The 14,191-nt window shown below is 36.4% G+C and overlaps 1 protein-coding gene across 28 annotated transcripts in view; it reads right to left on the bottom strand.

Annotated features, from left to right (window-relative positions):
* Positions 1–4,065: 4,065 nt before the first annotated feature.
* Positions 4,066–14,191, bottom strand: part of MFF (mitochondrial fission factor) — a 32,866-nt gene continuing 22,740 nt past the window's right edge. For 11 of the 28 annotated variants that reach the window (XM_009238173.3, XM_054548696.2, XM_054548692.2 and 8 more), the window contains 3 exons: positions 9,351–9,410; positions 6,151–6,235; positions 4,066–4,906 (listed from right to left, as the gene is read on the bottom strand). In XM_009238173.3, the coding sequence (XP_009236448.1) occupies positions 4,775–4,906; positions 6,151–6,235; positions 9,351–9,410 (277 nt within the window). In that variant the 3' untranslated portion in view covers positions 4,066–4,774. 28 annotated transcript variants of the gene reach the window in all.

Raw genomic sequence — 14,191 nt, 5'->3', positions numbered from 1 at the left:
CATGATCCAATAAACCAAGTTAGCACTTACCCAAGCCTCTATTATCATTCCTGTCATAATGTAACATACATGTGTTTGTACGTCCATCACTATAGTATTTAGGAGCACCGGAACCACGTTCATCAGTCCTCTCCTCTTCAAGTCCTTAGCAAGGCCTCTCATTTCTCCACCCCCAGCCCCATTCCTACCCCCACCTGCCTTATCTCTGGCAGCACTCTTTATCCTTGACTTCAGCACAAATACCACTTTTTCAGAGAGGCTATTCCTAACCATCTAATGAAAACTAGGTTTTCCTTTACTCTTTTACCATGCTTTCATTTACAGCATTTATCACAATGATGATTGCATTTTCCTTTGTGCTTGCTTCTTAAATTTCACTGTCCCCCATTAGACTATAAGCTCCAGGGGTACAGGAACATGTTTATTCCCTCCTGGTATAAACAGTACTTAGTACAGTGCCTGGTACAAAGCAGAAACATTGTATTTAGTTGAATGAATTAATGAATCCTATCTTCAGTACCCAGCTTTCAGCGAAGACTTGATACTTATTCAATGAATTGTCAAACTGCTAATGGTCATGTAATTAAAACAAAAATAAGACAGCTCACTGTACTCTAGTGAACAAGGGTCAGCAATGGTGCTTACAAATTTTCTCATCACCCCCCAAAGTATTTATGCCATGTACTTTCCCCAAAATGTGACTTCATTAATTCAGCCAGTGACCAGGGTATCCTTACATCAATGAGTAAATATAAAAACTTTATTGGAATAGCATGTTAGCAGCACTGAACAGGGCATGGCGCAGAAGGTTTCCAAAACAAGTTTAGCATGAAGGATGCCATATGCTGTTGCCAACAACTAGAACACGGTGACTAAAGACACAGTTGTGAATGTCCAGCACAACCTAGGGCCTGCAACTATGTTCAGTGACGACAATAAACAAGGTGGTAACTTGGAAGGAATCCCTATGTCAAGTGAGAAAAAAAATGTCTGACCTCCTTATATATGTAAAAAATATACCTTCAGAGTCCATCAGTAAGCTGGAAGAAGTGGATGTTGAAGTTTTTAACATCGATGATGGGTCTCCAGTTGTTCATCAACCCATGGTGAAATAGCTGAACTGTTCTGAATCAAAGGTGATCATAATAGTGAAGACATTAACATTGCAGAAAAAGTGCCTACAGATTATACGGTGAAAATATGTGATGGGCTTCTTGAAGGACTAGAGCAGTGTGTATTCAAAACAGAACAAGAAATCACGTCAGTTTATAAAATCAAAGAGCAGTTTCTCAGACAAAAACATTGTTCATGAGGTAGATGACTCTGGAAGAAATATTTTAAAAAGCCACTGAGGAGAATGCCTCGTCTCTACAGGATCCACTTCTTAGCCTCTCAACTGCTTCTCATGTTTCTTCTCACCGAAAAAAATAGTGTCCAGTAATCTTTACTCCAACAGCACCACCGGTGGGGACAGGAAACCTGCCGTGGCTGTTGCTGGTTGCGGCTGTTGTCTAATAGCTGGTGCAGGTACCTGGTGATGCCCCTGTGCTGCTTAGTCGCAGTTTTTTCACTGTATTAATAGTGTGTCATTTTTTAATGTTAAGTATTTATGTGTGAAAAAGTGTTAAGAAAAAATGACTGTTTATTGGCAGCATATATACTCAGAGTCAGGAATGATGGTGATGGCAAAAAACCCGACTGTCCACATGCACGGCTGAGATACCACTGTGACATCTTTGCTTTTTGCTTTCTGATGGTTCAGCATACACAAACTTTGTTTCATACACAAAATTTGAAATATTGTATAAAATTATCTTTAGGTTATGTGTATAGGGTATGTATGAAATATAAATGAATTTCATGTTTAGGCTTGGGTCCCATCCTCAAGACATCTCATTATGTATATGTAAATACTTGAAAATCTGAAAAACTCTGAAATTCAAAACACTTCTGGTCCAAAGAATTTTGGATAAGGGCTGGGCAATCAGTATAGTTAAGGAGCTGGAAACACACATTCATGCAGGAAAGGAAGGAAAAAGGAAAGCTCTCTTGAAAATATACTACTTCTATGATGCTATCCCCTCAAAGTGTAAACAACCTGCACATACTTCAACCACAATTACTAGAAGTGGGGAGAGGGGGGCACTTTCAGTAGTGCAACAATAACGTATTTGCTATACTTAGTTGTATGATACGACTTTGGCTCCTGACTGTATCCATTTCTCCCTCTATCACCTGCACCTGGAATATTTTCTTCTTCTTTCTCTGCTTGTTGAAAGGCTCAGCTCAAATATCTGGTTATACTAACCAGGAATGAATTTGTTCCTCTCAACTCCAAAATATATTTCAACAGTAATTAACAATTTTTAGTGGAAGTACACAGGTGTTTAATAGAGATCCTAACTTTGAAGTTAGAGAGATTCAAGCTTTTCTACTTCTAGATATGTGACAAGGTCAGGTAAGGCAGGTTTCTTGGTTGTCCCCTTTTGCATGGTAAACAGAGTTTTCATTCACCGTCTGTTGGGGTCCTAGCTTCATTCACGAGTCTCCTGTTACAGTTGTTGCCTGCCTGAGGTAGGGAATTCGATCTTCTACCCCTTGCACAATCATTAAGGAAGAAAGCTCCAAGTGTCCATTCTTTGGTAAGAATCATGAGGGAAAAAAACGGCTTCTGCACTTCTCAGTATTCCTGCTTTTATTTCATTTTTTGACCTTTGTGGAATCCTTTTCATGCCCGTTTATCAAAAGATACTAACCTTATCCATCATTTTTCATCATTTTTGTGATTTCAGTTTGGAGGATAACCACAGAAATTACCTTCTGGTATACATAAATCTAGAATTAATATAGTTGCATCATTACCAAAAGTCAGAAAACTTCTAAGTACACAGAAGAATCTTTGTCTTGATATTATTTTAGAGGGATAAGAAGTGAGAACAGAAATGTTAAATCTAACTCTATCCAAGGAATTTCCTCAACTGCCTTTCCCCAAACTCCCTGCCTTGGAAGACCAAAGATGTGTGGAGAATGTTGCACCTAACTGAATTCTACCCATTTCTGAACCAAAAATGGGGAAATGTAAGTTTTGAGAGCTAAAACTGTCTAGCACTTGGCTTCACTTGGTTTAATTCTTTTGAGATTTAAATTTTTAGTTTTTTTTTGAGACGGAGTTTGGCTCTGTCACTGAGGCTGGAGTGCAGTGGCATGATCTCAGCTTACTGCAACCTCTGCATTTTGGGTTCAAGTGATTCTCCTGCCTCAGCCTCCCGAGTAGCTGGGATTACAGCTATTGCCACCATGCCTGCCACCACACCTGGCTAATTTTTGTATTTTTGGTAGAGATGGGGTTTCACTGTATTGGCCAGGCTGGTCTTGAACTCCTGACTTCAAGTGATCCACCCACCTAGGCCTCCCAAAGTGTTAGGATTACGGGCGTGAGCCACCACACACAGCCTTAAGATTTAAATTCACCAGTATATATAATTAGCAAACAAATACTGCCATGAAAAAAGTATATACAACTCTGGCTGGGTGCAGTGGCTGTAATCCCAGCACTTTGGGAGGCTGAGGCAGGTGGATCACCTGAGGTCAGGAGTTCGAGACCAGCCTGGCCAACATGGTGAAACCCTGTATCTACTAAAAATACAAAAATGAGTTGGGTGTGGTGGCCAGTGCCTGTAATCCCAGCTACTCTGGAGGCTGAGGCAGAAGGATCACTTGAACCTGGGAGGTGGAGGTTGCAGTGAGCTGAGATCATGCCACGGGACTCCAGCATCAGCAACAGAGCGAGACTCCATCTCAAAAAAAAAAAGTATACACAACTCAAGGTATTTAAACCCGAACCACTTCATAGATATTATAAATTAGAAAACCACCTACAATGCAACCAACAGCCACCACTACCAGGATGAAGGTCTGAAAGGAAGCACAGCAGGTTCTTGCTACCTACCATGTCATTAATTGTATTACTTGCTCCTGAGACGGGAAGACTCATATAAGGTAATATGATACAAAATGTAGCTGATTGCACAAATGATGAAATAAAATCCTTCAACAGACAAATACTGCTTTGGTTGACAGTTTATTAAATACACTACATTTGTACCTTATTCTGTAGTTTTTTAAATTGTTCACACATGAACTGAGTAAAAACGTACTTTATAGAAAACCAAGTGCAAAACTAAAATGAAAGAATGCACATATTGCACACATATGAAACTGCTGGAATGTTAGAAATTAATCTGTACAAGTACCTAATGAAGAAGGTTATGAAATATTAGGTGGTTCGAGTTTCTTAAATCTGGCACCGGACCATGACTTTGAAAGTGTTAATGTTGATGCAAAAATGTCTATTAACAAAACTGCTTAACACTGTTTGAGAAACAGGACAAAATAATTGTTTTTCTTTCACAGACACTTTTCTGAATCAATTCTCTACAGACTCTCTCCCATTCAGAATCAGTTGGGTGGACTGATGAGGCAAAAAATAAATTCCTTTTAAAAAACAAAACTGGAGCCTATTTACAAAACATGCAAAGGGAGAATTTTAAGCAGGTGTTACTGCAGAACTGCTCAAACGTGAATACAGCTGAGTGACAGAATATACCTTTACTTCTACAAATATAGGTCCCTTCCTCCAGACTTTCTAGAAGAAATACATTTTCAGGGTGTGGACTATAAAATGGCATACAATGCAGAGACAGAAACAAAGAAGTTTGCAAATCTTTTATATTTCCAGCTGTTGAGACAATATTTTTGAGGGCTGATGTTACCTCTAGCGGCGAAACCAGAGCCAGCTATTAAGCAGCCAGAAAGCTACAGTAATTGAATACATGACCATTTCTCTTTTAGCACGTTCTTTGTTCTCCTCTTCCAGAAGTTGTAGACGTCTATTTAGTTTGATTATCTAAGTGAAAAACAAACACACAAAAAATATAATATAGAGGCTTTAATGAATAGAGCAATCAGATTCTTATAAAGTAAGTAGTATAATAATTTGTCAACAAAAGTATTATTACAAACATGGAAAGTTTCATTTGGAGCAAAATAAACACAACTACACATAGAAAAACATGTCATTCATGACAGCTTAAATTCAATTAAACATCCTTTCCTTTTCCCTTCTTCAGATTTCTGAGTTAGGAAGGGTGTATTTCCTTCCTAACCTGATTACACAGTGAGGTGAGGAAGCTGTTACCTACTGTTATTCTGGCAGAAAAGACTCAGTATGCATTTTGGCAGGCTTACCACAGCAGAAAGAATACGGGACTCCTTCCCCTTTCTATGCCTCTCCTATGAACTTCTTGTCACTCAACCTCAGTTGTTCATCTTGAACCTGGCGCAACTGCCTTCTCTGTCCACCTCTGAGTTACTGAGACAATCCAATAACCTACTGTAGGGGGCTTTGGAATATGGCACCCAAACCCTTCAGGCCTGAAGGCTAATTCCCCAGCTGCTGGAAATGCTGCTGACTGACAGTACCACCCTTCCTGTTAGCCCTTACTGTGAAAAGCCCAGGGCTGAACAACCGCCTGCTTAAGCTTGTGTTCTCCTACTGATCTTCACCTAAAAATATCTTATTTAATCCAATTTCCCTCTATATCTATTTGGCATACACACAATGAGAAAACCAACTAAGCCTTCTTCACATGTGTGTATGTCTGTGTGATACTCAAGGCTGTGGGAGTACATATTAAAAAATACGCATGTGCAACTGCAGTTCTAAGAAAGGATTTATTACAGAATACAAGAAATACGTATGCAGGGATGCTGTGCAAGCTGCAAGGAGCAGTTTCCAAAATGGAGTTATTAAACACAGTAACAAAGGTTCCAAAGTGATTGTTCCACATTTCAAAAAGCCAAACAAGCAACTGAGGACTGTACTGGTTTGCTAAAGATTCTTTGTTATCAGTCAGAATTACAGGAATCTATCTTGGTAATACCATTTTATGGTCATCAAAACATGTAAATGGTAGTTTAATATATTTTTAATCAAAATGAGAAAATAATTATGGCTTACTAGTTTGATAGATAAAATAGTTCAATTCATGGGTCCCACAGGAGAGAAAATGATAAAATGTTGAGAACTATCACTTTAAAATATTGTATGAATATAACTGAGAAATATATCTTATTTGGTACACTAAATACCTGTCGTCTTAGTGAAGCTGCATCTACAACAGTCAGGTCATCTGACGTTCCTTCAGTGGTTGTATCTATATTTGAAATGCCATACCTGCAGATAAGAGATAGAAATACAAATGAATAGTAAAGTAGAACTCAGAGTAACTGGCACGCCACGTCATGCTTTGTGTAATGCCCAAAGTAGTATTCAGAAAACTGGTACCTAATAATATGAATTACTAAAATATTTTACCACCTGAATTTGTACTAATAAAGCAAAGAAAAAAGCTTAAAATGACAACTGTCTACAATATTGAAAAAGGGCACTAAAAACTGGAGAATGAGAAAAAAATCCTGACTAAAGAAACAAATAGAAAATTCTCAAGCCAGAAGGATTGGCGATGCTAAAAAGGGTCCCTGGCTGAAAAGGTTTGAGAACTGCCACTTAGGATAGAACGAAATATAATTCTTACACAAACTTATGTAAGCCCACAGGCACAGACTTACTAGCAGGGAACACAAAGTAGACTAACTCTAACTAAAAAAAGAAAGACTCATCACCTCTTCTCATTGCCTCTTGTCTTGCCATTTTTATTTTTTACTTCTTGTCTTTTTTTTTTTTTGAGACAGAGTTTCACTTTTGTTGCCCAGGCTGGAGTGCAATGGCGCAATCTCGGCTCGTTGCAACCTCCGCCTCCGGGGTTCAAGTGATTCTCCTGCCTCAGCCTCCCAAGTAGCTGGGATTACAGGCACCCGCCACCAGGCCTGGCTAATTTTTGTACTTTTAGTAGAGACGGGGTTTCACCATTTTGGCCAGGCTGGTCTCAAACTCCTGACCTCAGGTGATCCACCCGCCTCAGCCTCCCAAAGTGCTAGAGATTACAGGCCTGAGCAACCACGCCCGGCCTATTCTTTACTTCTTATTTCCAATTACTTATGCTCTACTGTGTTCTCCCGCAGAAACAATTATAAAATCTCCTGAATACATCTTGCCACTACATTTAGCTCCAGAATTGACCCAATAATGAATAAAATGCTGTGTATAAAATAATACTGAAAAATCACTAAGACAAAATCCAGAGAAAGCATATTAAAAAAGTACTTTTGTTCCAAGGTAGTTACTCCTAAAGGGGCACTAATTTTTAGGTGAATGACACTAAACTTCTGAAAAACAAAGACAAATGCCATTCCTCTTCTTTGCCTGGATTTCCACATTTTAAAATTTAGTTTAATTAACAGCTTCATTGAGATACAACTTATATAACCACACAATTCACCTCACATGTATTTTATATCCTAAATGGTTATTTTAGTAAAATGGCATAGTACATTTTCTAAATGAGCAGAATATAAATAAACTAAATTAAAAGTTACTCCTGTGTAGTCCACAGGATCAGCACATGGATCATCTATTCTAATATCTATCCCGGCAAGTCCCCACTACAAAAAGCACATACCCACACAAAAGGATATGAAGCAGAATTATACTTTTCATCCAGACATGTTAAAGACAAGTCTACTCAGAAAATCCTTTTGTTTTAAATATTGTTAAAAGTAATAAAAATACTTTATAAAGTATGCAAAAAACCTTAAACAATAGATGGTGTGTACTGACTCTAGATAATCTACAACCATCTCCAAATATTCCTTCTATGGCTAAATTATCCTGCTTTCTCATTAACTGTCCCCTTATTTCATGAGAACACAGTAAACAACCTGGAGCACTTAGGGTAATTATACCAGTTAGAGAAGTAAACTTCTAAGTTAGTAGATGCTGGAACTATGGGTTTACAAATGATTACTGGAAAAAATAAAGGTTGAAGATTCCCTTTTCCGTCACTTCATCCTCAAAATAAAACTCTTCTCTTTCTCTGAGGCCACACAACAGATGAATAATTAGGAAAAAAATCAAACAGAAGCAATTGTTAAAGGGATCTGAACTGAACATAGAGAATGAAGTGCTCTATGAAAGTGATTACTCACAATTTATATCCTGAATTAACTAAGGTTTAGGTATCTGAAAAGGAAATCTCGATTTGCAAAGAAATATAAGGATATGACAAAAGATTTTACCTATATAATTCAATTTAAAACAAAAATATGTTACTTTACATTGTGTTTTAAACAAAAACCTGTATTTATTAGAACTAAAAAACTCTAATGCTAAGTTAGACCAGTAGCTGAAAATACTCTGACAGAAAGATAAAAGATCACAAATTTAGAGAAAAATATAAGGGAAAATGACAATGAACTGAACTAAGATTGCAAAAAGAAACAAGTCAGCAGAGTGGTAAGGGATTATCACAGGCGCGCTTTTCAATTCCTCCAACATGAATTCAGTTTTAATGAGCAGCTAATGTTTCCCTTTTCTCTTGCTTCAATGAATGTACCAACTTCTTCTAAGCACAGAAATGATGCTGCCAGTTTTAAATCTACTGCTACAGATAATACATTTCTGCTTAAATAAAACTGACTGAAAAAATTATACGGTAATAGCATCTGTGAATACCAACGAGTTTTTGATTTTGTTTTTCTAGACTATGGGAAAACTAAATGGGGATTTTGGCACTTAAGAACTGCATGTATCTGTATGTGCCATTCTGCCAGCCCCTGTGTGTATCAGGAAGAAAGGAACACTCAACCTACGCGTGTCTCAAGTGTAAAAAGGGCAAAAACAAGAGAGAAGGCCTTAAATCAACAGATGATAAAAATGCTTAAAACTAAATTTCCTTTCTAAATATGTGCCTTCCCAAACCGTGGAGTTGTTAATGCTGATTTCTCCCAACTTAAGATGATGCCTTACAAACAAAGACAGGTTTGTTCACACACTAAAAGCGACATTCCAGATAATTAACAACTTAAAAGGAAATGCTGGGCACAATTCAGGTAACTATTAAAATGATGTACATAAAATAAGATTTAAGACTTTTTTCTGTTTTAGCATGTAAATTATTATAAACCACCTATAAACTATTAACACTGCACTAAAATAAAATAGCTGTTCACATCATACCATAATTATTAAACATTTTCCCTCATACTAATTGGCCAAATGTCATGACTGATTATTCATTGTTCTTAGAGAGAAGCAAGATGTACTCATCGAGGAAAGCTGTAGAAAGAAGTTCACCTACAAACACAGGCATGGCTATGACATGCATCACGCCCTGCAACACACAAATTCCGCCGACCATTTACCCTGGTAATTACGAAGTCTAAAAATTTACCTGACGTTGTCATGATGAGGATTAGAAGTGGCGGCAGCAGACCCACCACGCAACACAGGTCTAAGGCAGGTTTTTGCAGGAGAAGGCACAAGACAGAATCAGGAAACAGAGAAGTAATAAAATAAAAGCAAAAACAAGACAAATAAATGTCAAATAGGATTATATTGTATATTTCAATACAATATAATATCTCTCAACTACTTTAAAAAATCCTTGTCTCATGTGTCCTCCATTTTACCATTTTCATAAGCTCAACATTACTATTGATCAAAGAAACAAAGGGAATCTATATTTACACGACAAAACAGCACCAACATATAAAATATTTTCTTGGTGCTTTACTTTATGAAATTTAAGACAGAGGACAACTCTGCTTAAAAAGTGTAATTCCTTTCTTCTAGCTGGAAAAAAAAAATCACTAGCACCTTTAAAAGCGTATCAGGACCTGGTTAGCTGCACCGGTATGACCATAGTTGCTCATCTGGTAACAGCTGTCTCAAAAACTGTATTCATAAATTTCAAGAAACTCCATTTCCCACACTTCTTCCCTCCCACCTCATTAATTTTGAGTAGTGCCTGATGTCTCATTGCAGCTGTGTCTCATTCAAACTCTCAGCTCTCCAGAGTGAAAATGCAAGCCTCCACTCGGCAGCTGAGATTAGGAGACGTGCTAGAGCACATTACAGGAAGTGCAATCCACAATTTGAGTCTGATCTTGAGACAACCAGGAGTGACATACAGGGCTGCTGGAAATGAAGACTAAAGTGCACTGGGAAACTTGGTGGGGATTTCCACTCATTCTCAGTATATACTTTGGCGCTAGAGGACAGTTAGCTTTCTACTTTGATAAGCAGTAACCTTTCCAACAAGTTTTATCTTTTAAAATCAGAACACAAAAGCTTCTACGTGTTCACTGGTCAATTCCCCCTAAAACAATCAGCAATATTTACTAAGCAGAGAAAGGAGACTGGAGTATTGGATCCATATAAAGATTCGAAGAATTATTAAATCCTATTTTGGATATCTCATTCTCTAAGTAACTGATCGGGTTTTACCTGAATTTAAGTATCAAGACAATAATTACATAATGGTAAATGTTTAATACCAAATGCACTAATTTTTTCTGTAAGTTGGCACAGCTGGGGATTTTTGACTACAACACAAATCATCATTTTCTGATAATTCATGTAAGAAAACTCTAATGTTTAACTTCTACATGTCTTAAAGGTGCTACCAGTGCTTAAAGAAATTTCTGGAGCCTAGATGATAAAGGATTCAGAGACTTTTTGGGGAAACACGTTTGACTTTTATTTTACTGGCTAAAAAACATGGAGCAATCACATATGTTTGAGACAGGTCTTTAACTCATCTCATCCTACTAACATATTTACTCTGTGGCATTAGGAAACCTGTTATTTAACTACAAGCTTAAATTACACTAACATGAAAATGGTTAACTAGATGAAGCTATCACTGTGTGCTTCCTAAAGCTTTTTAAAATGCACACAGTATGTTCAAATGGGTCTGTCATATTCAACATATTCCACCACAGAGATTTCCCTTTTATAACGCAGAGCCAGAAAATAATACAGTTACCTTTCACAACGTATTTCATTTTGTCTTCTCACACTGGCAATTGATACATATAATATAAAAGTAAATTAGACAGGTATGTGGCAAAGTTAGAAACTTCATTCAAGTACCACTTTCTACCATAAGTATGATTTAATACATAAAATCTTCTCAACAGTATGTTTTGTAGAGTGGCAAAAGGGAAAGAAATCCAAGGCTACCACTAAGCTCCACCATTAACTTGTGTACTGACGTTTTTTGAGTAAATATGCTTTGACGTAATAGAACAAGTGTTTCTTTGCTATAAAAATGTAATCTGCTACAGAAAATAAACAGTTTAATTGGGGATCAGGAATTATACATTATTTTAAAGAGAAAAATTATAAATAACAAACATTGTATCCACTGCAACTCTGGATTTCTAGGTCTTCCAAGTTGTATATTTATACGGATACTTGCCAAAAATATAAATTATTCATACATTGGTTTCTTATTCTATTCACTCAAAGCTGGTACAATCTGTTAAGGAAAAACTGTATAAAAATAATCAAGCCCCTCCTAAAAATAAGAGCTAAGCATGACTCATCTATCAATATTTAAATAATGTTCTTACACAGGAACTAAGTTTCTTTTTTAAGATGCTAATATTTTACATTGTAAAATGAGGTACATAGCTCTAACAGACATAGGGAGAGACGGGCATTTTCTAACCAGTTAAGGACCAAATCATAATAGTATTTTAATTTCTGCTGCACCTGAGCAAATGACATACCTGGTGCTTTGGTAAATTTTCAGTATATCAGTTTTCCAAATGTGTAACACTCACCTGTGTAAATAAACTTTTCTAACATGTACCTAGGATTTAACTTGGTTTTCACGTTGAGCTTGGTTTAGATCATCTACACTCTTGTAAGAAAAAAATATATGGTACACAAAACTTTTGACAGCATCCTTTCAAATGTAAACTGAACACAGTTCTTATGTCAAGGAATTGTGAATCTGCATTATTTCATAGTGATAAAGCAAGCAGAAAGCTTTTTTCTTTTTCTGCCAAATAGTTATAGTTTAAATTAACTACACCTAATGTGATGGCATATGACCAAAGATAAGGTATTGCATTAGCATAATAGCCAAGAGTAATAAAATAGAAAAGAAAAAATCATCTACAGAGCAAGGAACATAGAAGCACTTAAAATTTTATAAGCAGTATTATTTTATAATCATGCAAGCAGAACATTATCCAAATTTCACATTCCTATTACTTATATCTGAAAAGTCATGCCAGATACTTCTCACAAAGGAAATAAAAACTGATTTGGCACTTAAAATTCTGATAAAATCTTGCTCAACACTGAGATCCTAAGTGAATACAACTTTAAAAAATCCTTTCAATACTGAAAGCGTCAATAATACTGATGAGAATCTAACCCTCCAGGCTCCAAGGTAACAACTAATGCTACAGATCTAGGAGCAAAGCATTATTAATATAACTCCTTCATGAACTTTTAAAAACTTACTGAAATGAATGAGAAAAGAGAATTCCTTCCCAGAAAAGGGATTTTAGAGTTATCAATTCATCACAATGTAAAAAAGTGAAATAAAATTTCACTTAAAGTCCAAAAATATTTTTCATTATTAAAAAAATACAAAGTTTATACTAATGCGATTTTTGATTTTATACATTTGACTCTGAGGCACAATTTTTTTCCATTATGGAGGAAAAAATCCGTATTTTTATAAGTTCCACATTATTGCAATGAACTGTGTGAGGCACAATTTTTTTCATTATGGAGGAAAAAATCCATATTTTTGTAAGTTCCACATTATTGCAATGAACTGTGTATATGCTGGTAGGGGGGAGTTGGGACAAATAATTTTTTTTTCTTTTTTTACTTTTTGGGACATATAATTTTAATGTACTGTGACTTTGCCATCTAGCTATTATTACTTTTTATACAAGATTTGGAAATATCTCTCATTCAGATATTTTAAATGTAATAGCATTTGATATGATATACTCACACCTAATAATCTGGTCTCCACTAAAGACTTACTGTAATTAAAAAGTTAAACAAGTTAGCTGATGGACAATAAATCTGTTTTAAGGAGGGAAGAGAAAACACAGGCCCTTGTAAATATTAGTTCTTAACTGCCAGCTACTTTATATGCAATATCGTTTGAAAGATCTCCTACCATACTAAATAAAGAATTGGAGGCCATTATCCCTATATTATAATTAAAGGTGGGGGAGGGGAGAAGATCCTCACAAGAATTCAGAAAGCTAGATATTATTATCCTTCCTCTCTATTTTTCAACAGAAGAGAAAAGTGAGGCCAAAAGAAGCTAAGCAATTTGTTCAAGGCCATCATGCAGCTATGCAGTGGGGTGGATCCGGGTTAATTCTGACTGACTCCCTGAATCCATGCTTTTTGTTCTGAACCTTGCTGCTTCTTACAGCTTCCCAATAGTCCAAGAATGTCTTTGAAGCTTCAAAAAGCATAAAAGGGAGTCTAAACCCTTGGCGAAAAACAAACAAAACACATCTATACATATACATGTATATGTAATTCCCCTCCCCACACCCTCATGCCATGAGCTTTCTTTTTAAGCTCTTCTTAGTGCAGCTTTCAGTCCTTGGGCCCAAATGCATAGCACTAGGTCAACTCTGGGAAGGCTCAGAAAGGCCCTGGATTCAACAATGATAAGTAGCATGGACAGGTGCTTGTGAAGTATGGTGACATACCCAGGGCCTGTGTTAAGGACTACAAGCACTCAACAAGAAAAAGTTTGTCCAGTGCAAGTCAGAAGTCATATTCATTCCTAAGGTAAGAAACAGGATTTATTAGAAGGGCTAGCTTAATTTATTGTGAAATTCTTCAAAATGCAAAAAGTAACAATTAAATAATCATGAAAATTCAAACCCTGACTACCAGAAGCCACTAGATAAATGTTCAGAGTTGAAATGAAATTGACTCTATTTTTCCCACACTATGCCAAAAAAGCTCCCCGAATTTCCTTTAAAACATTACGTAGTAATAAAGCGAGGACAAAAAGTACTTGAGATAACCGCAAAAAAATTATTTGTATGAATAAGTCTAAGTATACTACTGATGATTTTACTTGGAGATGTTCAAAAGTGAGATAAATTATCAACACTGAAAAATATCAGTATTATCAAAAAGATGATAGCACCTGGAATTTTCAAAACAAGCCTAGAAATCCGTAGCTGAGAGGAAAGGAAAAAAGTGTCCTGGCAGCTGCGCTGACAT

Source organism: Pongo abelii, chromosome 11 (assembly GCF_028885655.2).
Source record: "Pongo abelii isolate AG06213 chromosome 11, NHGRI_mPonAbe1-v2.0_pri, whole genome shotgun sequence".
In the NCBI taxonomy this organism is placed as follows: domain Eukaryota; kingdom Metazoa; phylum Chordata; class Mammalia; order Primates; family Hominidae; genus Pongo; species Pongo abelii.
This window is presented reverse-complemented; position numbering and strand designations above follow the sequence as displayed.